At 41.1% G+C, this 26,870-nt stretch overlaps 1 protein-coding gene across 1 annotated transcript in view; it reads right to left on the bottom strand.

Moving 5' to 3' along the window:
• The window catches only part of LOC137371955 (inactive dipeptidyl peptidase 10-like), a 939,618-nt gene that overhangs the window by 72,455 nt on the left and 840,293 nt on the right, over positions 1–26,870 (bottom strand). Inside the window, exons 14-18 of the mRNA XM_068035118.1 lie at positions 24,920–25,011; positions 20,207–20,254; positions 17,907–18,028; positions 3,831–3,878; positions 2,011–2,109 (exon numbers count right to left, since the gene is read on the bottom strand). Coding sequence (XP_067891219.1) covers positions 2,011–2,109; positions 3,831–3,878; positions 17,907–18,028; positions 20,207–20,254; positions 24,920–25,011 — 409 coding nt within the window. The remainder of the gene's footprint in view (positions 1–2,010; positions 2,110–3,830; positions 3,879–17,906; positions 18,029–20,206; positions 20,255–24,919; positions 25,012–26,870) is intronic.

The raw sequence follows: 26,870 nt of genomic DNA, 5'->3' as shown, positions 1-26,870 counted from the left end.
ACTGCACCCTTCCTATTCCTGAGCTCCACCCATATTGCCTCGCTGCATGACCTCTCTGAGGTGTCCTCCCGCAGTACAGCTGTGATATTCTCCTTAACCAGTAATGCAACTCCCCCACCCCTTTTGCATCCCCCTCTATCCCGCCTGAAGCTTCTAAAGCCTGGAACATTTAGCTGCCAATCCTGCCCTTCCCTCAACCAAGTCTCTGTAATAGCAACAACATCATATTTCCAAGTACTAATCCAAGCTCTAAGTTCATCTGCCTTACCTGTTATACTTCTCGCATTGAGACAAATGCACTTCAGACCACCAGTCCCGCTGTGCTCAGCAACATCTCCCTGCCTGCTCTTCCTCTTAGTCCTACTGGCCTTATTTACTATGTCCTCCTCATTTACTTCACTAGCTGTCCTACTGCTCTGGTTCCCACCCCCCTGCCACACTAGTTTAAACCCTCCCAAGTGACGCTAGCAAACCTTGCAGCCAGGATATTAGTGCCCTTCCAGTTTAGATGCAACCCGTCCTTCTTGTACAGGTCCCACCTGTCCCTGAAGAAAGCCCAATGGTCCAGATATCTGAAACCCTCCCTTCTACACCAGCTGCTCAGCCACGTGTTTAGCTGCACTATCTTCCTATTTCTAGCCTCACTGGAACGTGGCACAGGGAGTAATCCTGAGATTACAACCCTAGAGGTCCTGCATTTTAACTTACTACCTAACTCCCTAAACTCCCTCTGCAGGACCTCATCACTTCCTGCTTATGTCATTGGTACCGATGTGTACCACAACCTCTGACTGTTCACCCTCCCCCTTCAGAATGCCCTCTGTCCGTTCAGAGACATCCTTGACCCTGGCACCAGGGAGGCAACATACCTTCCTGGAGTCTCTTTCACGTCCACAGAAGCGCCTATCTGTGCCCCTGACTATAGAGTCCCCTATAACTATTGCTCTTCTGCGCTTTGTCCCTCCCTGCTGAACAACAGTGCCAGCCGTGGTGCCACTGCTCTGGCTGCTGCTGTTTTCCCCTGATAGGCCATCCTCCCCAACAGTATCCAAAACGGTATACTTGTTAGAGAGGGGGATAGCCACAGGGCATTCCTGCACTGACTGCCTGCCCCTTCTAGCGGTCACCCATCTATCTGCCTGTACCTTGGGTGTAACCACTTCTCTAAAACTCCTGTCTATGACACTTTCTACCATCTGCATGCTCCTAAGTGCATCCAGTTGCTGCTCCAACCGATCCATGCGGTCTGTGAGGAGCTGCAACTGGGTACACTTCCTGCAGATGTAGTCGCCCGGAACGCTGGAAGCGTCACAGACTTCCCACATCTCACAGGTGAAGCTCACCCCTCTAACTGACATTTCTATCACTAATTAGTTAATTGATATAAAATAAATAAATACTTATTAAATCCTTACTAAATTATGATACACTTCACTATGTGGTCCCTAGTGCTAGATTTCTACAATAAATATTGAATGCTGTCATACAATCAAACACACAATTAATCTACAATTAACACTGTATCCCTCTAAATTAGTTCTTAAGTGAAATGCCCATTTGTTTGAGGTGGGCACATATCTGCCAATAGTTCTGCCTATTGCAAAATGTATTGCTGAAAAGTGGGCAAAGTTCCAGCAGGGTGAGACTCCCACTAATGGTCTGCTTCTGGCTGGCCGAATACCTTCCAAGTATTTGAAATAAAATTTACGTTTGTGTGTTTCTTTGAAAAAGAAAGAGATTGTATTGGGTCCTAATGGAAATTCCTGCTGAATGTATTTTATTATGGATTTTTGATAGTTCACATACTTATTGATCTGTGCTCCATAATTTTGCATTTTGTTGTGGAACATTTCTGTTTATAGGGAACCTTGTCTGTTTAGTTTTTAATTTTAATCTTCATTGGACACTTCTCAGTAGCTGCCAGAGTGAACAGCCACAAATTATTGAGGCTAGATTGTGTAACCCATCGCCACATAATTAAATGAGATAAAATGAGTACAATTAACGTACCATAATCAGCGATATGAACAGTCCTGTATTCTGGTTTGTGGATCCTTTTTCCTTTGATACATTCATGCAGGACAGCATTATTTTCCAATATGTAGGAGTCTACATAATAAAAATGAAATAAGTAATTTTGTTCATGAATCATAAAAAGCATGACAATTTTTGTATTAATCTTGAAGATTACCAAACATTTCAACACCATTACCAAGTACATCACTTTTATTATACTACTGAGCGTACAGCACTTTTATGGGTGACAGTAAAATTTCATAATCGAAAAATCACTTAATAGATGCATGCATATAAAACAAGATTAAGAAAATTATGAGAACTATACACAGCAGAACTAAAACTTTTTTTATTTTGTATATACTAATGCAAAATTTAGTGATAGAAGTTTGTTAGCTTGGTTTGACCTTACATTAATCTTATTTTTGACCCAATTTTGCTCTCATTATTCAGAACAATACATTTCATTCAAAGATGATAGGAAAACCAGCCCAGTCACTTTTATCTGTGTGACAGTAATACTATGCCAACGTTATTGATTCTGTATTTGACTATAAACTTCAAGAGGCATGAAATGAACATTAAGCTATAATTAAATAACCAGAGATAGTAATACGTTTGTAAGATCTACTAATTAATAAATCTTGACTAACTTCATTTATATCGCGCCTTTCACGATCTTCAGCCATTCCAAAGCACTTAACAGCCAATGAAGTACTTTTGAAGTGTAGTCAATTTATGCATAGCTAGGTCCCACAAACAACAATAAGACAAGTGACCAAATAATTAATTTTTTTTTACTAATTTTAGTTGAGGAATAAATGTTGGCCTAGATACCAAGGGAACCCTTGTTCTTTTTCAAATAATGTTATGGATCTTTTATATCCACCTGAGGGCAGACTGGGCCTTGATTTAATGTTTGATCCAAAAAAGATAGTACCTCCAACAGTACTGCAGTCCCTCAGTAGTGCACTGAAGTGTCAATCTAGATTATGTACTTAATTCTTTGGCCTGGGGCTTAAAACCTTCTGACACAATATCAAATGTGCTACCAACTGAGCCAAGACTGATTGAGATTGAGGTGGTTAAATTAAAACAAATAAAAGCTTTTTGTTTGCACTTTTAGTGGACAATTAAATTAAATGTACCTTGTGGTTGACATCAGAAGGCTAAAGTCCCATACCGTCAAAAAAAATTCACAACTTTTTTCCCTAGCTCCCCCCTTAATGGCTTCATGTGAATATCTTCCGCTTCAAGAGCAAGGCAATCATTTTGTAAATTTTAAAGTCAGTAAAGTTAAGATCACTAAAAATTGATTGCACCTGCTCTGCTGCTTCTACAGTTTTCAACAGAAATGTTATATCCTAGGTTACATTCTTGACATTTGAAGGGGCAATCCTTAATGAAAAGATGTTTGCAAATCATTTTCTGTTTGTTTACAGTAATAGGTGGCAGTGAGGTAACTCTAACCAAAATGTATCAACTCACTGGCCAGATTGAAAGACAGAGCTCCTTCAGAATAAAGTAGAGAGACAAAGGGAGATGGCCTGAGGCTGTTTATGGCACAGTGACATTTCTCCACTGCATATCAACAGGAGTTAACATAACATTAATCCCTTGAACACTACTTTTACTACATAATAATTGGGTTTTACTTACTCTTTTGGGATCCAATGGGTTTATTTGCATTCAAGAGCATTTGTGTGTTTATGATCAAATGAGTAAAGCACAAAATGACTTTCAGCCCCTTCGCAAAGGAATTCTTAAATGGTTCCAAGTAAATACATTTTCTAGCTATGGAGTTACATACTTACTGTTTGGATTGCTTGTGCTATGGACAGAGACCATTGGTATATTGGGACCTGCATGAAACATTGAATATAAGTAAATATTATTCTAGTATTCTGCAATATTAGATTATTTTATTTATATGCTTCTGTATTATATAAGGTGGAGTTGACAGGATCCTTTTAGTCCTCACAAACATTTTTATTGTCTCCTGATCAGAGGCAACATTGAGGAGAGAGGGAGGGTCATATTTGCAGATTTTATGGTGTACATTTCATTTTACAATGTTTACAAGAATATTAGTATAATCCTTTTTAATTTATATGAATGATGTGTTTCACAAGTCACAAGTCGTGGGAGTCAGTTGCCAGTGTTCGCCAGAGCTGGCGGACAGCCATAAAGGTGGGGCTAAAGTGTGGCGAGTCAAAGAGACTTAGCAGTTGGCAGGAAAAAAGACAGAGGCGCAAGGGAAGAGCCAACTGTGTAACAGCCCCAACAATCAAATTTTTCTGCAGCACCTGTGGAAGAGCCTGTCACTCTAGAATTGGCCTTTATAGCCACTCCTGGCGCTGCTCCACACACCACTGACCACCTCGAGGCGCTTACCCATTGTCTCTCGAGATAAGGAGGCCAAAGAAGTGTGTTTACATCACAACATTCTCCTCGATATTGGAAACATGGGTAGTAGCACAACTATTTTCAAATTTCATATTTTTGTCATATAAACTTTAGAAGTTGAAGATTAAAAAAAAACAAGTTCCAAACAGTTCCAACCTAAATGGCAATCGGGGTCATGTCCATATTGAAAAGGTCTACCAAGTGAAGGAGGCAGCCTTCTGACATAGGACCCTTTCAAAACAGAGGTGACCATATAGTCAGGGCTAATGGAAAGTAAGGATACTGCCCCATTTTGAGGTCATTACTCCCTCATTAATGGCAGTCAAAGCAAGTGAAAATCAAGCAGCAAATATATCTCCAGATATGAGATAACTGACAGAAAAATCTGCTTGCACACAAAATCGTGATGATCCCTGCACCTGGATGGATAGGACTGATACACACTTAATATTGGGCTTCAGTCTGGGTATCCCCAGGCAGCTCACCAAAGAAGAGGCCTTGAAGAACAGGCTTCTGTGACACCAGCAATGGCCCTCAAGTGAGCCCTTAAAGGGACCAGGAGAGCTGAGTAACCAGGAAGATGGGCGATTGGTAAAGGGGGGTGACTGGAAGTGGGTGGGGGAACATTTAGGACACAGAGCTACTGGCAGTGGGGGATGGAATACAACCAGGAGAGGGGGGTGTGGCCAGTAGAGTGGGGATGGCTGGGGGAGAGAGCAAATGACAGGGTTGGGGGGGCATAAGGAAAGAGGGTAGCAGTGGCCATGATCAAGGAGGGTGGCAGCAGTGATTGTGTTAGGGCGGGGAGGAAAATTGCGTTTGCAATCAGTGGAGGGGGAGAAAGCAGTGGTCTGCAGCAGCCTGCGTGGTTTGAATACACAGCCAGGAGGAACACTCCTGTGAGTGACTAACCTCCTCTCCAGAGATGAGTCAGTTATTTATATACATTAATTGTTGGGTTTAGTTGTATTTGTATTAGTAGCATTGTAGGGTGTTCTAGAGAAAGTCTTGAACTCCGGTAAAGATTAACTAACAAATCTTTGTTATTTACAGTTACTATATACACTCTCTGGAAGCCACCTAAGCTAGCATCCTTGGTGCTGCTATACCTTCTTCTTCACAAGTCTATCTCATGTGACTGCTATATCATCGCTCATACAGTAGGAGGGGTCGCTCTCCACTGTCTTTGGTATTAACGCTTTACAACCTTATACTACATTAATGAGGCTGCGCGCCTCAAATCTTAACTGACTTTTATATTTAATGGCTGCAGATCGGGAGCTGAAGGGAAGTAAGAACAGCCAAATCCAGCAGGTAAGTGCTTGTCCAGCACTGCTTATGGACCAGGAGAAGCCAGGACTGCTTCCCCCCAGCACCCCACAAGCAAAGCTGCCATGATCAGCCTTGCTCCCCTTGATCTGAAGTTTCTGTAACCTGCATTCTCTTCAACTGCGCACCACCCACCAAAGGCACAATATCCCAGCTGCAGCCTTCCAGCACAGGCCTTCCCACTTGACAGACAGCCAACCTCTGAAGCTGGCAGGCAACCACTGGGAAATAGAAAAAACATAAGTAAGGTCCGACTACTAAATTTGGCAGGACCAAGGCATTACCCACATTTTGAGGTTTACCTACCACTACACTCAAACCCTTTTCCCTTCTTGCAAACATCAGAGCCAATGTTGCATCCACAACATTCAAAAGGTACTAGATTGTATTATGATTCAGCAAAAATGAAGTAATGTGGGTTTGTGCGAGAAGAATATGAAAAATGATCTGCTTGGGTTATAAAGCAAAACCTGGAAAATGGAATTAAAAGAACATTTGAATGTATGATTAAATAATAAATAACATGGCTCTATCCTGGGGAATGGAGGATTAGTTGACCAGTTTGAAGACTTGATTTATTATTTTACCCATTAAATAACCTGCCCTATATTCTTGAAAGTAGTGCCTGCTCTGCTACCATCTTAGGCAATGAAATGTATACCATAAATACTTTGTAACCGGCTTAATCTTCAAGAGAGATGACCATGTACTTTTTCTGAACGTTGAAATGGTGCCATGCATTATCAATGAAGAACACAACAGGTGCTTTTGTGATATAAAAACAGGAAGTGCTTGAAATACACAGCAGGTCAGGCAGCATCTGTGGAGAGAGAAGCAGAGTTAATGTTTCAGGTCTATGACCTTTCATCATAACTGGCAAAGGTTAGTAAAGAATTAAGTTTTAAGCAAGTGAAGTGGGGGAGGGGGTGGTTGGTGGGAAAGAGAACAAAAGGGAAGGTGTGTGATAGGGCAGAGGGCAAGAGAGATTAAATAACAAAGCTGTCCTGGGACAAAGGCAAAGAGTGTGTTAATGCTTGTGGTGAAAGACAAAGCATTAGTCCGGAGAGAGTGTTAATAGCAGAATAATGAGCAGCTCTGACTACATGAAAAACAGCAAGTGTAATACCTGCCCTTTTACCTCTTCTCTCCTCACCATCCAAGTCCCCAAACACTCCTTCCAGGTGAAGCAGCGATTTACTTGTACTTCCTTTAATATAGTATACTGTATTCGCTGCTCACAATGTGGTCGCCTCTATAATGGGGAGACCAAACGCAGATTGGGTGACTGCTTTGTGGAACACCTCCACTCAGTCCAAAAGCATTACCTCGAGCTTCCGGTTGCTTGCCATTTCAACAACCACCACAACCCCCCCATGCCCCCACTCTCATGCCAACATTTCTGTCCTTATCCTGCTTCAGTGTTCTAGTGAACTTCAATACAAGCTCGAGCAGCAGCACCTGATCTTTCGATTAGGCACTCTACAGCCTTGCAGACTGAACATTGAGTTCAACAATTTCAGAGCATGACTGCCTTTTTAAAAATATTTTTAAGTTATTTTATTTTTTCACCATTTGCATGTTTTTCATTCTCCTGCCCTCTGCCCGATCACAGACCTTTCCTTTTGCTCTCTTCCCCCACCCCCCACATCTTCACTTGCTTAAAACCTAATTCTTTTCTAACCTTTGCCAATTCTGATGAAAGGTCATGGACCTGAATAGTTAACTCTGCTTCTCTCTCCACAGATGCTGCCTGACCTGCTGAGTATTTCCAGCACTTTCTGTTTTTATTTCAGATTTCCAGCATCTGCAGTGTTTTTCTTTTATTTTAGGTGTTTTTATGAAACTGCCCTCTCCGCTATTTCAATTTATTTAAAATAAATTGATTTATGGCTTTCTTAACATTGCAGACAAAGGGTTTTTTTTAGAACATGTAGACATGTTCATTAAAAGTAATGCACAACATGATTTCAAGCCCTGCATGTTTCCATTGGTTTTGTCTTTTGCCTAGCTCTATTTTTTTAATTGATCCATATAATTGCAAGATGGAACAGAAGTTAATTAAGCTTGCATGCTACAAATTACAAAGCCCTATTATAAAGTAAGGATTTTATTCTGTCACTTTGTAATTAATGTGTTCAAATACTTTCCACCCTATAAAATCACTGACAGAATAATGTATACTCTTCATTTTGATAGATTCCCAAAAAAATGTAATCTTGAAAATCAAAAGGTTTTTGCCACACACAAACTAGCTGCAATATCCTATTTTCAGACTTCACTTTTTCAAAACAAAACTCTTTCACTGTGACTTTGTACTACGACAAGCTGAAAAATGCTAAGTAAAGTCAGAATTTACCTCAATACATCTTGACCATATTGTAGGACCACCTTAACAGGCTGTATGTGAAGGTCACCGGAGAAGGTGATGTCACATCACACATGACCAGGGAGTTGCAGGTGTGGCTCAGCAGAATATGGTGTGTGTAGATGTGGCTCCTGTAGTAGCTGCATATATATCTGTTCTAGTTTAAGTTATAATAAAAACCTACATATTCTTTGGATAGTACTTGTAGTCCTGTGAGTCTTACAATAGTTCACATACCAAAGGAACAATTAATATTACATGGTGGCAACGTGGGGGATATATCTTTCTGAAGACCACCAAATATTACATCGTGGCAACGTTTGATATTTTTCTGAAGAACGCACCAAGACAGAACAAAGAACAGCTAATTACCTGAATTGACTGAAGATTCAAGCAGAGAACAGTTGGCAGGAGACCCCACAACAGTGTAGCGAGCTAGCACTGCAGACAGGACCCCGGAAGATGTTGAAACTGTGAGTAAAGTAGGCAATTGGCCAGGGGATCTGAGCTTTCAGCTAAGCTAGCAGTCGGTTAGAACATTTGAAAATAAGTAGTACAGCCATTACTGCTTTCGTTTTCGCAGTATTTTTTGCTTCATGGGCAGAACCTAAGGTGAAAAGAGTGGGAAGAGCTCAACAGCGCCACTGGAGGTCCATCACAAAGTAAAAGGCTGGCTGTGGCAGCTGCCGTACTGCAAACTACAACTTCTGCAAAGAAAAACGTGCTCTCTCAGTTTAAAAAAAAAATTGAACAAGCTGTGTAAACAAAGAAAGTAGTTGTCATTTCACTGTTAAAGGGGGCTGGCCAGCAAAAGCAAACCTGTCTAAAAAAAAGGAAAAATAAAACTGTACCTGTGAGACAAAAAACCTGTAAAGCAGGGAGCCTGTAAAAGAAGTGTGCCTGTAAAAAAAAAACATGTTAAAGGCCTATATTTGTGAAATGGCAGGATCATCCAGAAAATGGCATTCAGGTATCCAATTATAGATTGGATAGCATCTGAATTTAAACTGTTTCGACAGCAGATGGAACTGTGTTTCTTGGATCAAGAAGTGAGCAAACCAGAGAAACAAGCTGTGAAAATCAAAATCACACTGAGCAATGATGGCCTGCAATGGACCAACACATCAAGATTGTCAGTTGAGCATCCAAAGGACCCTAGCAAGCTAAGGACATTCGTGGAGGAACAACTAAAGATAAAAGTCAATTTCCGAGTACGAAGGCTACAGCTCATGACCTACCAGCAAAGGCAAGATGGGTCCATTGACCAGTTTGTTACAAGGTGCCAAGACAAAACTCAAGAATGCGACTTCACTGATATTGAATTTTCATAATGGGTTATAGAGCTAGTAATCACGTCTACCTCAATAAAAGCCTTTCAAAATATCTGCTAGAAAAGAGGAAAGGGTGCACCATAAATGCACTACTTAATGATGGAGGGAAATTTGAAGCCTTCGTGGCGGGGTGCCCACTGTTAAAAACGTTGGGGGCGGATATGACAATTCGTATGGTAACCAAGGCTCAGAAGTTTGCTAAGCCTTGTGGTAAAGCTGACCTGACTCACCCAATTAATAGTTGTCCAGTGTACCAGGACCAGTGCAAAACATGTGGCATGTGAGGACATTAGGCAAGGCAGTGCAGAAGGCTGAACTCAGATACTGCACACAGGAATGGTGGCAGATCACATGCAGAGAGAATGTCTGCAAGACTGGACAACAAATGCATCAAAAGGTATGCCAACACACATTAAAAGCCGAAGTAGGAGCATCAGGTCAGCAGAGAGACAGATTGCCAGGACGACACAGATGAAGAATGCACTCGTGTAAACAGCGAGCAAGCATTTCACAAAGTTCATTTGTATCAATATGTCAACGCTATTATGCAATTGGAGGCATTCGCCATGTTCGGGATTATATATCCGAAGAGAGGCAAGCATAAGCTCAGAGAGAAAATTGACACCAGAGCAAGTGTAAATATTTGTATAATGAAGGAGATGTACTTAAAGAAATGGGAATCTATGGTACAACCCACTATGGCTAGGCTGACTGCCTACAATGGTTTCGAATCAAGTACATTGGACCAATAACCTTGCAGTGCAGCTTTGGGAGCTCCAAATGGCTACCACAAATGTTTTATATTGTAAACACAACTGGACCAGCTGTCACAGGCCTTCCAATATGCCGAGCTCTATTTATTAATACATGAAGTCAGTAACTCACCGAAGATGGAAGAAGATATCCAGGACAAGTGTATCAAGTCGGTCCATGTAAAGGACGACAAGAGGCTGGGATATGAAGAGGTGATATGACTGAGATTCTCTCCTTGGGCTTCAGTTCATTGCAGCAAGTACCCGGAGGCCAGAGGATTGCTGATAATTGGTGATGTTGCCAGTCACCATTTTTCTAAGCTTTCCAAACAAGGGACAACAAAGGCATCATAAGACAGGCAAGCAGGACCACAGAATTAGCTTGATTGCGAGTAGGACAGAAGGTCAGAGTCCTCATTCATGCGTCGGGAACTTGGTATCCTGCAGAGGTTGCTCGGATACATGACCAGCCCAGATCGTATGAGGTGCAGACACCCAATGGTGCGAATCTCAGACAGAACTGAAGTCAACTCAGAGCGCTGTATGACAACACTACATGGAACAACCCTGTGGCATCGTGGATATGTTCAAAGACAAAGTCTGAAGATGAACATACAAAGGCTACGAGCAGTGGAAGAACATTCTAACCAGAGTTTCAAGTCACCAGAGTCTCAGAGGAGTCATCATGACAAGCTCAGCCCTGGGAAGAGGTTTATGTTAATAGGATTGGGATGAATAAGCAAACCTCCTCTACATTTTAGAGAGTGTTAAACTTGCTTATTTGTAAATAATTTTTTGTTTTAATCATGTATAGTTAATCTGAACCATAACATCATTGTATGTTGCACATGCGTTTTTATCTTTGGGAAAAACAGTGATGCTGTAGGAGCACCTTAAGAGGCTGTAAGTGAAGGTCACGAGAGGATGTGATGTTACGTCATACATAACCAGGGACTTGTGGGTGTAGCTCGACAGAGTAAGAAGTGTGTAGATGTGGCTCCTGTAGTAGCTGTGTATATATATCTGTTCTAGTTTGTTATTATAAAAACCCAAGTACCCTTTGGATATTACTTGTCGTCCTGTGGGCCTTACAATAGTTCACATAGCAAAGGAACAAGTAATATTACAGACCTATCACTACCGGGCTTACTGGCTTAGCAGTTCACCTGCTGGAGTCCATCTCCTTTTCACTGCCAGGTAGAGTAAATAAGGGGACCAATGACCTGCTTTATTTTCTAAGTCACTTGCTGCCTTCACTTTTGAGTGTTGCCCAATTAAAAGGTCAGTTTTCAGTCTCATTCAGAAAGCAGGAACGGAATACGACTTCCCAAGGTTTGGAGTCACTTCATTCACTGGAATACATTTTAATATCCCCTCTCCGAGTGAATATATTGAATTTTATTTAGGGTACTGACCAGCTAGTTTATTCTTCTGTTTTGACTGGTCTCTGAAAATGTCCAAATTGGCCACATGGAAACATAATTGTATCTGACTAATTTGATTGAATTTTTTGAAGATGCAGCAAGGAGAATTTTTGAGGGTAGTGCAGTTGATGTGATCTACATGGATTTTAGCAAGGCTTTTGACAAGATCTCACACAGCAGACTGGTTTAAAAATTACAAGCCCATGGGATCTAGGGGAATGTAGCAAGCTGGATATAAAATTGGCTCTGGCAGGAAACAAAGGGTAATTGTTGACAGGTGTTTTTGCAACTGGAAGGTTGTTTCCTGTGGGGTTCCACAAGGCTCAGTATTAGGTCCCCTGCTTTTTGTGGTATATATTAACGATTTGGATGTAAATGTAGGGGGAATGATCAAGAAGTTTGCGGATGACACAAAAATTGGCCGCGTGGTTGATAGTGAGGAGGATAGCTGTAGACTGCAGGAAGATATCAATGGTCAGGTGGGTAGAAAAGTGGCAAATGGAATTTACCCCAGAAAGGTGTGAGGTGATGCATTTGGGGAGGTCAAACAAGGCAAAGGAATACACAAAAAATGGGACGATACGGAGAGGTGTAGAGCAAATGAGGGACCGTCAAGTGTATGTCCACAGATCCACGAAGGTAGCAGGACAGGTCAATAAGGTGGATAAGAGGCATATGGAATCCTTTCCTTTATTAGCTGAGGCATAGAATATAAGAGTAGGGAGGTTATGCTGGAACTACATAAAACAGTAAAGGCCACAACTTGAGTACTGTGTGCAGTTCTGGTCACTCATTACAGAAAGGATGTAATTGCACTAGAAAGGGTACAGAGGAGATTTACGAAGATGTTGTCAGGACTGGAAAATTGGAGCTATGAGGAAAGATTGGATAGTGTGGGGTTGTTCTCCTTGGAATAGAGGAGGCTGTGGGGAGATTTGATTGAGATGTACAAAATTGTGAGGGGCCTGGATAGAGTGGATGGGAAGGGCCTATTTACCTTAGCAGAGAGGTCAGTGACTAAGGGGGGGATTGACTTAAAGTGATTGGTAGAAGGAGTAGAGGGGAGACAAGGAAAACATTTTTCAGTCAGAGGGTGGTGGGGGTCTTGAACTCACTGCCTGAAAGGGTGGTAGAGGCAGAAAACCTCATATCATTTAAAAGGTGTCTGGATGGCACCTGAAGTACCGTAACCTGCAGGGCTATGGACCAAATGCTGGAAAGTGAGATTAGGCTGGGTGGCTCTTTTTTTCGGCCAACGCAGATACAATGGACTAAGTGGCCTCTATCTGTAACGTAACCTTCCTAGGATTCTATTTTTGAATGGTCTCCAACTCTTCTCTAGTTTCTCCTCCATTCCTTTGCTGAAGTAGTTAGATCCTCATTGCCACCTCCCACAGCACATAGCTAAAACCAGAAGCTGAGAAGAACAGGAGGTAGTTTCCACACTCACACCCACCCCCACCCCAAATAGGAGTGACAATACGCACAATGCCAAGTTGCAGCATCTGTAAATTTGTAAAATAAAACAATCTGCAGTTATATGGGTAAGTTCAGTGAGACTGCATTTCCATGTAAAGCTTTGCTAGACAGATCACAAGATGGAAAATCAGCACTAAAGTATAATGGCCTCTTCAGTGACATAGATTCCCATCTGGCGAGGCTCTGTGCTGGAGTGTAATCTGATGAATTTACCCAAAGGCATACACAGGTTTTAGTGCAAGTCAGTGACTGATGACCAATGCCTCAGATTCTCTTCTGCTGGTTTACCTGATTTTGAATCTAACAAACAATATACAGCAAGTTACAGGTTAAACTTTTGCTGCGCATTGTAAGGCCATTTGGTAAATCTACCCTATTAGGTGTTGATTTGTGCAGGCAAACAGGCACTATTAAAATGACTCAGAAAGCATAATGGAAATCATTCCTCGAAGGGCAAGAAAATCTATAAAATACATTTTGCTTAAAGTGCTCTACCATTTTATAAAAGTCTGTGTTTTAAAAAAAAATCAATCTCTGCCTGAACAGAGCTCCACCTCATTGCTGGACCGCTTCATATCATCACTGTTGGAGGGTATTTGGAATAATTCCATTCAAAGAAATGGAGGTATGATTTCAGACTGGATTGAGAGCTGAACCAGATATGTTTAACCCTATAATATAATAATACCTGCTTGACATATGTATTCCCATTAATTCTGTGTACCCATCAGCTCTATATTGCAATGAAATATGAATATGATGATATCTAAGTAGTTTACTTACAGCTAGCAACAAGATCGCTGAAAATATTATTTCAGAAATAACATTTTTCCCCCAGCAGTGTCTCACTTGAGGGGAGCATAGATTGGAAAATCATGGTTCCAGCATGATGATCATGGCATGATGATCTTAGTGTCAAACTTTCCAATTTGTACTGCTATTGCCATTTGTAATGCTTTTCTATTTTTACTGAACAGTAAAGGAAGATGCTTTAAAAAGCTGCAAGACTTACACCATAATCCAAGCATAATTTAACTCATAAATGTTTGCCGTTGAGAGGGAAAATGATAAATTCCAATCACTATCATTAAGAAACAGCAGTGTTTCTTCTTTATGAAGCAATCTAAATTATTCCTGCTTAACATTATTGAAGAGTAAAGCACAATTTATATGATACAATATCCAGCATCTTCTAGGGCTTTCATTAACAACCATTAAATAATTTAAAAATCTAGAGAACTTATTCAGACAAGCCCTTTTCCTTTCAGTCAGTGAACATTCTATTAATAATAACAGGGAGGAAAGATATGGAAAAGGAAGATTTGTCACTGCCCACAACAAAATCATCAGCCTGTTTATAAAGAGGTTGCACAAAGCACACAAAGAAAATCTTACACAATGGATTTAAATTGCAGCGTATTTTAACTTCAACTAAAAGCTTAGGCATCCTGCATAATAATCTGATAAAATAATTTACCATATCATTAATTTAAGTCAGAAAAGACACATTACTGTAACACACAATGGTCTATTATTTGTAACGATTGATTACCCTCTTTAAACAGTTATGTTTTAAAGCTTCCCATCCAGGCTTCAATGACATGATATCGCTTGACAGTGACATATATGACTTTACTGTATATATCATGGTGTCACTGATGGCATTCTAAAGTATTCATTTCTGAGGTAAAAATGGCTAATATATTGACACGTTGCCATTTTTTTGCAATATACTTTAGGAGATTGCCAGGTTTACATGTTGATCATAAAGTCACAAAATATTTGAACCTGCATTCACTATAGGGTCAGTGAGGTGAGTGCTTCAACAAGTTTTCCCTTTGTCCCGATTAATCTCCTGCTTCAGACATTTTCACACATTATTTATCAATAGCATACATGCCAACCTACAAAAATTGAAAAGCTGATGAACAGCTTCAAAAGAGTCAACACAACCTGATAAAACAATGTATAACTGAAAAATAAAGCCTTGAATTAAGGTCAATGCAATTAATTAAATTATATATATTCATTACATTTCAAGATTTGTATAATTATTTTGGGAATACGTTCCACAATTTTATTTGATGAAAAATGAAACCCAAAGGTCTCAAGTATGACATATGAAAAGATATAGCTACAATGGAAGCACAGCAGGACATGAAGTTGTCATGGCTTATGGTGCAGCCACAGCCATTATTTCATCAGTTGTATTATACGGAAAAAAAATCTGAAGCTTACACACATACATTTTTTTCAGTGTTGGTGGAAGGGCAAGTGCACTCTGATAGTAAAAAATATATACTTCTGGGCTGTCGCACTGCATGCCCCGAAGGAACCTGTGACTTTGATTTTGACTATTTTTGTTGTTGTATTTTCCATCACCTTGAGGTGTACTGTCATTCAGTATTTGAAGCCAAACATAAGTTATTCATTATATACACCATTCCAGAAAAAATGCAGAATATGAATGTAAAATAACAAGAAATGCTGGAAATACTCAGCAGGTCTGGCAGCATCTGTGCAGAGAGAAACAGAGTTAACATTTCAGCTCAGAGACCCTTCTTCAGAACTAACAAATATTAGAAATGTAAAAGGTTTTAGGCAAGTAAAGTGGGGGTGGGGCAAGAGATAACAAAGGTGAAGGTGTTGATAGGACAGGATCACAGAATAACTAACCAGAAGGTCATGGAACAAAGGCGAACGGTATGTTAATAGTGTGCTGAAAGACAAAGCGTTAGTAGAGAGAGCGTGTGAATGATTGTAAAGCACTCCAAGCACAACATAAACAAACACATTAAAAAAAAAGTGGGTAAGCAGCGTGGAAACAAACTAAACAAACTGAAAAACCTAAAATAAAATAACCAAATAAAAAAGGAAAAAGAAAAAAAGAATAACTAAGCATAAAGTGGCACAGTGGCGCAGTGGTTAGCACCGCAGCCTCATAGTTCCAGCGACCCGGGTTCAATTCTGGGTACTGCCTGTGTGGAGTTTGCAAGTTCTCCCTGTGTCTGCGTGGGTTTCCTCCGGGTGCTCCAGTTTCCTCCCACATGCCAAAGACTTGCAGGTTGATAGGTTAATTGGCCAATATAAATTGCCCCTAGTATAGGTAGGTGGTAGGGAAATATAGGGACAGGTGGGGATGTGGTAGGAATATGGGATTAGTGTAGGATTAGTATAAAATGGGTGGTTGATGGTCGGCACAGACTCGGTGGGCCGAAGGGCCTGTTTCAGTGCTGTATCTCTCTAAAAAACAAGGGGGACCAGTCATGCTCTGAAATGATTGAACTCAATGTTCGGTCCGGCAGGCTGCAGTGTGCCTAATCGGTAAATGAGGTGCTGTTCCTTGAGCTTGCGTTGATGTTCACTGGAACACTGCAGCAATCCCAGGACAGAAATGTGAGCACGAGAGCAGGGGGGGTGCGGGTGGGGGTGTTGAAATGGCCAGCAACCGGAAGCTCAGGGTCATGCTTACGGACTGAGCAGAAGTGTTCCGCAAAGCGGTCACCCAATCTGCGTTTGGTCTCCCCAATGTAGAGGAGACCACATTGTGAGTAGAATATATTAATTATGGCTTCAAATGCTGAATCACAGTCCACTTCAATCTTGTGTGCCTCAATACTTTTGGCCATTTTACAATCATGGAAACAGAACACAGGAACAAACAGCAATACCCTGTATGTAACAGAAGAAGAAATAGAAAAATAGTAATCATTTGTGAAGACGATGCGCTAAGCTTTGAAACACAATACACACTGTGGTAACACAAAGTGTCAATCAGACAGAATTTTACTCTATCTCATGTGATGGTACTCTTAAACCTGAAACGTCTCCTCTTTGATCAATCGATATACTGGCCATTGTGTTAAATAATCTGAATGAAAACACCAGCCAACCTTGATATTTTAAACTGAAGTGGGGCAGATCATTAAATAGAGTACATGACTGAAATGTTAATTCTTGTCGTAAACATGACCAGAATAGAATGCAGAAACTCAAGCAGGTAAATGAATATCATAACTTTATAAACATCTAATGACACTATACAATGATATAAATGTTATGCATCCTTGTGCAGTATTTCAATTGAACTTAGTATGGAAATTGCAAAGATTTTATAGTCCTGCTCCTCAAGAACTCTGTTAGAGTTAATTATGTTTATCATCCTTCTCATTTGCATTTGTAGCCATAGTTAAATAATTGCCATCTTCCTTGATCCACCAATGTAAAACAATCTCAGACACATAATCCTTGTAGCTCTCCCTCAATCAAACCATCGGTGGTGAAGTATGGTGGTGAGGGAGATTTTTTAGGGTTACCCCCACAACCCTGAAAGAACTGACCTTACAGGCCTGGCACAAAACCGTCGCTGGGTCAAAATCCTGGAACTCCCTTCCTAACAGCACTGTGGGTGTACCTACACCCCAAGGACTGCAGCGGTTCAAAAAGGCAGCTCAGCACCACCTTCTCAAGGGCAATTGGGGATGGGCAATAAATGCTAGCCTAGCCAGCGACACCCATATCCGATGAACGAATGAAGTAAAAAGCAGAGTGATTGGCGTCTGGAATCACTAATCACTTCAACAGAAAGTGGACAGTTGGCAACTATGTAATAAATGCATGAATTGTTCTTGCCACAAATGCTAAATCAATACACGCAGGACCTTACATTTGATCTGCAGCAAGTAGAGTTGCCCTGGATAAACCACAACTGGCTTTCCCGACTTACTGCAGCAGGAAGTTTTAATTATGGAAGAACAGCTAATCAATTCTACTTATTGTATCTCTCAGTTGACTCAGAGCCTACCTTCACAGTGCAGTATGAAGTGTTCATTACTGGGGCTGAAGTGGGCACTGAAGTAAGTGCAGTTACCCCTATGGTAAGTGCAGGAAAGACACTGGCGGTGAAATGATCCCACACTGTGTACACTGTTAAACAGAGCAAGGATAAGGAAGCAGGTTAGAACCCTGAACAGAGAATTTTCTAACAGTTTTTGCTGTTACTGATATGCCAATGCAATCAAAATGCAAATGCAATATGTTTTCACTGAGAAATGAACCATATATTTATCCAAAAACAAAAAGTAAAGGCTGTCAATGCTGGAAATTTGAAATGAGAACAGAAAATGCTGAAAGTGCTCAAAGTCAGGTGGAGAGAGGAAGTTAGGGTTAATGTTTCAGGTCGATAACATTTCATTAGAACCAGGTGTTGTTACAGATGAACAGTTTATAAGGAGGAACAGACTAAGGAAAAGGGGGCCGGGAGAAAAAATAAAGAGCATGGTCTATGATTAGGTAGAGGACAGGAGATAATTAAATGACAGAAGTGATAATAGTGTGACAAAAGGAAGCAATGATGAGACAAATTAGAGAGGTGAAAGATGTATCCAAAGCCCAAAGGATGTGTCAATGGCTATAGCAGAATAGCTGGGAGGGAAGCATGGAAAATCTAGCTCCAGTATGGTGGTAGAAAAAGGCAGTTGACTGCAGAGGTGCAGACCATCCTGCTTGCCATCTACTGAAAGGGGATCTGCCCTCTTTTCCCTGGCTCTGTTGCACTGTATAAGCTGTTGATCTGTGACATTTCCATATTTTTATCCTATCTTCTAACATTAAGTATATTGCATTCTACACTGGTGGTCTTATTAGTCTGGAGGACACTAAGACCCCGGCATGCAGTAAAAGGTAAATTGTAAATATCTGTAATTTTTCATTTTAACTTTACCTTTGTGCTACAAAAGTGATATCAATTTAAAAGAATTACACATCTCAACTCCTGCTGTGTCAAAGATAGTAGTCCACTTATCTCTGATGTTGAGTTTTGCAGTTATTGAATTATTCTGGTAACAGCTTTTGGGCCTCAGCTGGGGTTCAAACAACAAGCTTTGTGCTTCATTACTTGTGGGTAAAATAGGTAGTAACTTACTCATCTCCTGACTGATCTGACCTTTTACGTAAACCAAATTCTCACTCACAAAGCAAACTCCCTTTCTCTTCCTGCATTGGATTTAAAAATCAAATTTGAACTCCACAAATAAGATTTTGTATTACTCTGAAAAGTGTGACGTTTTCCTCAAAATATAACAGATTTGATAAAATAATATTGTTTTATTTGATATTATTCATAGAAATATGCAACACAAAGCTGTACTGTTTCACATTGTTTATTATAACAAGTCCCTGCAGAAAAAAAATCACACCTCTCCAATTCAAAATTCTCTTGGTTATTTTATTTATTTTAATGTATTTGTAAGGTGCAACTTTTGGTCACCTTACTAATTAATCCAACTTTACAACAGCTCGCTCAGGACATTTTGTACGTACTATTTTTTATCTTGGATTTGTCTGTTTGGAAAATATCACTGATGAAAAAGAACACCACATTTTTTCCCATCAAAATTATTCTTCAACTTTTAATGCTAGTTGTCATTATGCAAGAAATATAATGATTTATTTATTTTGAAAATTTTTAAAATTTTATTTTTAGAGATACAGCACTGAAACAGGCCCTTCGGCCCACCGAGTCTGTGCCGACCATCAACCACCCATTTATACTAATCCTACACTAATTCCATATTCCTACCACATCCCCACCTATCCCTATATTTCCCTACCACCTACCTGTACTAGGGCCAATTTATAATGGCCAATTTACCTATCAACCTGCAAGTCTTTGGCATGTGGGAGGAAACCCACGCAGACACAGGGAGAACTTGCAAACTCCACACAGGCAGTACCCAGAACTGAACCCGGGTCGTTGGAGCTGTGAGGCTGCGGTGCGAACCACTGTGCCACTGGCATTCTTGTGTGTCTGTCTTGATGTGTACATTATTATGCAGTAAAATGCCTTGGGCTTAATTCTGATCAATACTGGACAGATCAAATTTGGTGATAGTGCGTGTCCCACGATAAAAATGAAAGAAGCGAATCAGATAGGGACAACTGCACATTGATTAGAATTGGGAATTTCATTGGGAAACTCAATGAGCTCACAGGCTTTTGGCTGCAGTTGAAACTAACATCTATTCATACTCGATTAATCACAGCTCAGAACTGGGGAACAATTTTATTTTTAAAACAGGCAAGTTCTGACCTGATTCTCCTTACCTGTACAAGTGTCTTCCTCTTGGGGAATCTTCTGTACTCAGAAAATATCTAATAAATGAGAATAGATCAGCAAGCCATTAGGTGAAATTTTCATATTAAAAGTCATTTTTATGGAACCTAGAATATTTAAGCAGTTAGGTGTAGATACGAACATACAAACATGCGAATTAGCCCCTCCAGCCTACTCCGCCATTCAATAAGGTCATGGCTGATCTGATTGTAACCTCAACTCCACATTCCTGCCTACCCCCAATAACTTTCCACCGCCTTGCTCATCAAGAATCTATCTACCTCTGCCTTATAAATATTCAAAGTCTTTGCTTCCACCGCCTATTGAGGAAGAGAGTTCCAAAGATTCACAACCCTCAGAGAAAAAAATTTCTTCTGGTCTCTGTCTTAAATGGGCGACTTCTTATTTTTAAACAAATAGTGACCCCCTAGGCCGGAAATTTACGCCACCCCAACGAGCCAGATGGTGGTGGTGGGGTGGGGGAGGGGGGGGGGGGCGGGGGGTTGGCGTAAAATGGAGTGGGAGGCTCCGGGAGAGTTTCCTGACCCGCTCTTGCCTCCGCCCCTCCTTTACATAGGGCGGTTGTGGGGGGGTGGGTGCAAAATCGGGCCGCCCACCCCAGGCCAATCAAGGCCCTTAAGTTGCCACTTAAGGGCCTTTGCCTGCCTCCACGTGGATTTTACGCATGGCAAGCGAGCGTCCTGGTGCCGGGAAAAGCCACCTGGGAAAAGTAGGCGGCTTCTCAGCACTCCAGGGATGGACCCTGATAATTGGGCACAGGGTGCCCAGTGGAGGGCCGCCTCTGCTTTCCCAACCACCCTCAGGACCCAACATGCACCCCCTTCCCCCCAAACTACCACCCTTGCCTCGCCGGGGCCCGACCGATTACCCCCAGCGAGGCAATCAAAACTCACCTTAAATCCCGGCTCCATGTCTTCCTCTGCTGTCAGCTGGGCTGCAGTCTCAGCAGAGGCCACTGATCCTGGTGGCGCTGCTGGGACTAAGAGCTGCTGGCCCGCTGATTGGCCGGCAGCTCAATGAGCCAGGACTTCCTCCCTCAAACAGGTGGAAGTCCCGCCTCGGAACAATTAAAGTCTGGGGACTGTAAAATGCAGAACAGATCCCCTGGTGAGGTGGAAGTGGGATCGCCACCGACTTTTACGTCGGTAGCCAGCTCCCGTCCGCCCAACGTAAAATCCAGCCCCTCGTTCCAGATTCTCCCACAAGAGGAAACATCCTTTCCACATCCACTCTGTCAATATTCAGTTAATGTAATAATGTGTTGTGACAAACAATAATACTTTGAGTTGTCTATAATGGGCCAAGTTAAATTTATTTCATTTTAATGATTATGTCTTGCTAAGTTACATATTTTACATCTTATAAAGGAAGAGCTTGCATTTATATTGTGGCTTTCATGACCTCAGGACATCCCAAAGCGCATCACAACAAATTAATTACTCTTGAAATGTGGTCACATTTGTGACAATACATGTTGCAAGATCCCGCAAACAACATGACCAATTAAACTGTTTACTGCTGCTGGTTGAGAGATAGCTCCGGGCTAGGATACTGGAGGAACTTGTCGGCTCTTCTTTGGATAGTCCCATACATTCTTTAATGTCCACCCGAGTGGGTAGATGGAACCTGGGTTTAACATCTCATCTGAAAAATGAGATCTCCAACAGTGGATCTCACTTTTTAAACAAGGGTTTCACTGGACCGTACACCCACTGTGACAGAAAGGGCAGTCCAGTCACCTGGTCCCAAGCTTTGCCAAGTACTATTTCAAGCTGCCTGCTGGGTGGACAACCACTCCCTCACATTTCCTTCCCTCTCTGTTGAAACACTAGTATCATAGCTCACTGGTGAGATCAGAAGTTCAGCAAAGTGGAGGATCTGAACTTGTGTCACTACAATTGGGCAGTCGGTCAGTTTCTAGCTGTCTTACCAGTGTTCATGGGTTTCAGTCCCAACATAGTCAGCCTCTTGATGGATTTTTGATTCATTGGTTAGGGGTTACATGGAGATGAGGCAAATCAGCTTAACTTTGGGCAAACTTAGTAGCACATCTTCTTGTGAACCTATCACATAACCGCAGTGATGGAGCTGAAGGGGAAATTTGAAGTTAACTACAATGCCTAGTGCCACTGCACTGTACCTCTCATTTTATGTTGATTTCTTGATATTTTGTCCCTACTATGTCCCGTTCACTGGGATTCAAACCTGTGAATATTTGATCAGGAGTGAAAACTCAATTGGCTATATGATTGAAATATCCTATTAACAACAATGATCTAAAATGTATTAGTCGTCTACATTCCCTAGTACTACTAACTCTGATATAAAAGATGCTCGGAACCCCACGATGTATCTCCGATATTTACTATTTTTCATTTTTATCAGAATTATTTGATTGCTTATTAGATTTTGTAAACAATGTTTAATGTAGAAATCAAAATCAAAAATGAGAAGCTGATATGCTTCAACACCCCTATGGTCATACGTTTGACTTTGAATTTGCATTAGATTGAGGACGACAATATTGTTCGGGGAAATTAAGAGTGAAGATAAGATTTTCAATTTAGAACAGTAGTTCATAATAATATTGGCATTTATTGCACACTGCACTTATCTGTAATTTATCTTCACATTTCAACACACAAAAAAAGAGGATGTATATTAAAAGCAGTGAATAACTTAATTTCTCATTACTAAGAATAATGCTAAACTTGCAATATTGTATAAAGTGGTCAGTAAACATGTGCCTACTTAAATCACAGTGCTTAAGATCTACATCATCGTAGTTATAGGACCTCAAATTCCTACCTTTTAGAGATGCCAAATTCAATTAAGCCGAGTGGGTGGAGATGGAATTTGGAGTGGGACTTGGTTAGACCAAGTCTTCGCTCCTTTGATCTGCATGGAAATTTTTGCCAGAATTGAGGGTGGACACTTTTTGTGTCAATCCCTCTCCATGGGAGAAGCAATAAAAGCAGGACTTGAAAGATGATCTGTCTTGTCAAAACTCCTGCCTCATTTTTCCCCATCACAATGAACATCTGTATAAAGTAGATGTATTTGCTTGCCAGAACCAAATGATTACCTTAGAGAAAGCAGGAAATTAAAAAATTAAAATTGGCCAGATTTTGAAGAGTTTTGGTTGAAAATGCAGCCTACAAGCAGCTTTGGGTGCTGCAGTGAAATCATCTCACACCCCGCTCCCAAAGCAGAGGCAGATGCTTCATTTGTGCTGAATATAGTGCAGGAATGCACCTAACCCTGGGATCGGGATTACCTCATCTAGAGGGGTGAGGCAAAAGTTCTGCTCTAAAAACAGCCTTCCCTGGAATTTCTGCATCTCATCAAGAGGGTGCAATATCAGGCTGAAGAGCATTTTAATATGTTCCATTTCTTTATGCGATATCTGGAAAGATTTGGCTCCAACTTGAAATTCCCACAAGCAGGAATGGGATTGATTGAAGAGACTGAGTACCAGCTAGGTTCCCAAAACTATCTTTTAGGGAGATGGTTTAAAACGGTCTTATTGCTAACCACTTTGTTCAGAACTGAAGCAAAGAACATATCCTTTATGGATAAGACTGTGATGTTAAAACACATTTAAAAATATACATTTTTAATGAGTCTAGTCTAAAAATTTAAACAATGGGGGGATTTTATGCTCTCCCCTGCAGTGGGTTTGGAGGCAGGGAGAACATGTAATCTGGTTGGATGGTGGTGGGGGGGATCCCCGAAACCTTCCCACCTCTGCCAAAATTAAGTCCAGGGCGAGAAGACCTTCCGCCCACCACCAATTGAGGCCCTTAAGTGAGCAATTAATGCCTAATTAAGGGCCTAATCCTGCCTCTGCTAGTTGCCGCACGGAAAGCACGGCAAGAAAAACCATGCGGGTTGCTTGCCAGCTCTGGGGCGGGGGTGGGGGGGGGTGGTGGTAGTGGGGAGTGGGGTCCCCTCATTAAAAGGCATGGTGCTTGAGCGAGAGACCTGGCATTGGGAGGAGGGGGCCCTTGCTGATGACCCCCCTACTCCCACTCACCCGCGGCTCCCACCCTGTGGGATCCCTCCTACCCTGACCTACCTGTGGCCCGTGTTCAGCGCTGCTCCTTGGCCTCAGGTGGATGCTTCACTGACAGCAGCCACCGCATCTGCAGTGGCGCTGCTCAGTTAAAGAGCTGCCGGCCTCTGATTGGCCAGAAGCTCTCGGAGGACATGACTTCTGTCGCCAGGGCCCCTGATCCCATGGAAGGCTCACTGCTGTCCAGTTAAGTGCCTAATTGCACTTGACTAGGCAGGCCTCCCAGAGAAGGGGCGATGTGAGGTTCTCGGCGGCGCTTTTGTCAGAGGTCGAGACCCCCGTCGCCCAACTAACAAAATGATTAAATAGAATGTAAATGATAGAGGCCATGTGACTATTCAGTAAAAAGGTAATCCCAGTATTTTAAAAAGAACATACACAGCAACATAACTTAATTCTGAACTAGTTCTGAACTGTAATATAGTGAGGCTTTTATCAATGCTGCACATAGCTTGGTGAAAACTTAATATAGAAAATACATTGATGGCATGTTTCGCCTTATTATTAAAATGAAGTTACAGGGCTGACAGATTTGTAATTGTAACAATTTTATAAGTGGTGTCATCATTCAAAGAGACTAAACTTTGACAGTGTAGAAAGGACTCACATCTTCTGATGGACCTCGTCATATCCGAGGATTTGGGTGACTTCCCAGTTTCCAGATGTCAGGTGTCGCACGCTGCTCAGTTCACTTTTAGGCTGCAGATTTCAAATGGATACATTAATCATGTAAAGACCATGATTGGGAGGATCAAAATCTCAGATACGTCAGTATAGTAGGTTAATCACTACCACTTTAGACACTGTGGCATTGAAAGGAAAACAAACTTTCATTTAATTGTGAAAAGCATTGCTTTACCAAATTGGATAACTGCTTTACAATAGTCTGTCTTCTCATGGCGCTGAGAACAAAGAATTTTGTTCATGTTATCTTTTAGTTCTGCTTATTAAAATGATGAAAAACATTTATAAGACATTTTTTCCTCTTTGCACCTCAGTGACAGCAATGTATCAAGTTTAAGTCAGGTACAGATGCAAGACAAACATTTTCCTCCAGTATGCTGATAATGTGCCCAAACTCCAGATTTACACTCTTCTACCATAATGCAGGAATGTGAATTTTCAACTTCTTATATTGTCCAGAATACCTATCTAAGCAACATTGCCACTGGTGTTCCATTTGAAGGTAGCTTTATAAAGTGGATTCAAACTTCCCAAAGCTTTCACTCAAGCTTTTAGCAGACATAATTGTACAAACTTTTATTTCATCGAGGCTTGGTTCAAATTCAGTTTTGGGAGGAAGTGAAGATGATCTATCTCTACTAGCTTCCAGATATCAGACTGGTCATTCAATAAAACTGTAATTTAAATTGCAACAGTCGAGCATATAATTGTCAAATTTGCTGTTTAAATTATGATTTGATAAACCCAACTGTTGGATTTTTTTTTTAAAAAGCAATAGTTCCAGATTTAGACATTATTGTGCTTGATTTGAAATAAATTGAAGTAAGGTTCAGTGACTCCAGGAAGACAAGACAATTTTTACATTAAAAATTGTAGCCACATGGATGATGAACTATACTTAGAACCAACCATAAATCTTTTGTACAAGACCATGAATAATGTTGTATATTAATTTCAGAAGCAATAAATTCTGAGATGATGTTCTGCAGGAATAATGTTTTATGATTGCAAGTTTTTTCCATTATTTTAAATAATAACCATTGATGCTGCGCAAAAACATTTGCAGTGCTCAGGAAAATCACAGTATTGCAAACGTTCAATACAATAGTTACTTCCAAGGATAGAATTCATAATTTTTAAACTTTGTTGAACATCTATAACATAGATGTTCCAAATAGTTCCAGAGATGTAGAGGAAAGGATAGCGAAGATGATTCTCGACAGGAGCGAGAGTAACAGGGTAGTGGTGATGGGGGACTTTAACTTTCCAAATATCGACTGGAAATACTATAGTTCGAGTACTTTAGATGGGTCAGTTTTTGTCCAGTGTGTGCAGGAGGGTTTTCTGACACAGTATGTAGACAGGCCAACCAGGGGAGATGCCACATTGGATTTGGTACTGGGTAATGAACCCGGCCAGGTGTTAGATTTAGATGTAGGTGAGCACTTTGGTGATAGTGATCACAATTCGGTTAGGTTTACCTTAGCAATGGGCAGGGACAGGTATATACCGCAGGGCAAGAATTATAGCTGGGGGAAAGGAAATTATGATGCAATTAGGCAAGATTTAGGATGCGTAGGATGGGGAAGGAAACTGCAGGGGATGGGCACAATCGAAATGTGGAGCTTATTCAAGGAGCAGCTACTGCGTGTCCTTGATAAGTATGTACCTGTCAGGCAGGGAGGAAGTTGTCGAGCGAGGGAGCCGTGGTTTACTAAAGAAGTTGAAGCGCTTGTCAAGAGGAAGAAGAAGGCTTATGTTAGGATGAGACGTGAAGGCTCAGTTAGGGCGCTTGAGAGTTACAAGCTAGCCAGGAAGGATCTAAAGGGAGAGCTTAGAAGAGCAAGGAGAGGACACGAGAAGTCATTGGCGGA

Source organism: Heterodontus francisci, chromosome 7 (assembly GCF_036365525.1).
Source record: "Heterodontus francisci isolate sHetFra1 chromosome 7, sHetFra1.hap1, whole genome shotgun sequence".
In the NCBI taxonomy this organism is placed as follows: Eukaryota; Metazoa; Chordata; class Chondrichthyes; order Heterodontiformes; family Heterodontidae; genus Heterodontus; species Heterodontus francisci.
The sequence above is the reverse complement of the archived record's forward strand: the minus strand, read 5'-3'. Positions and strand labels throughout refer to the sequence as shown.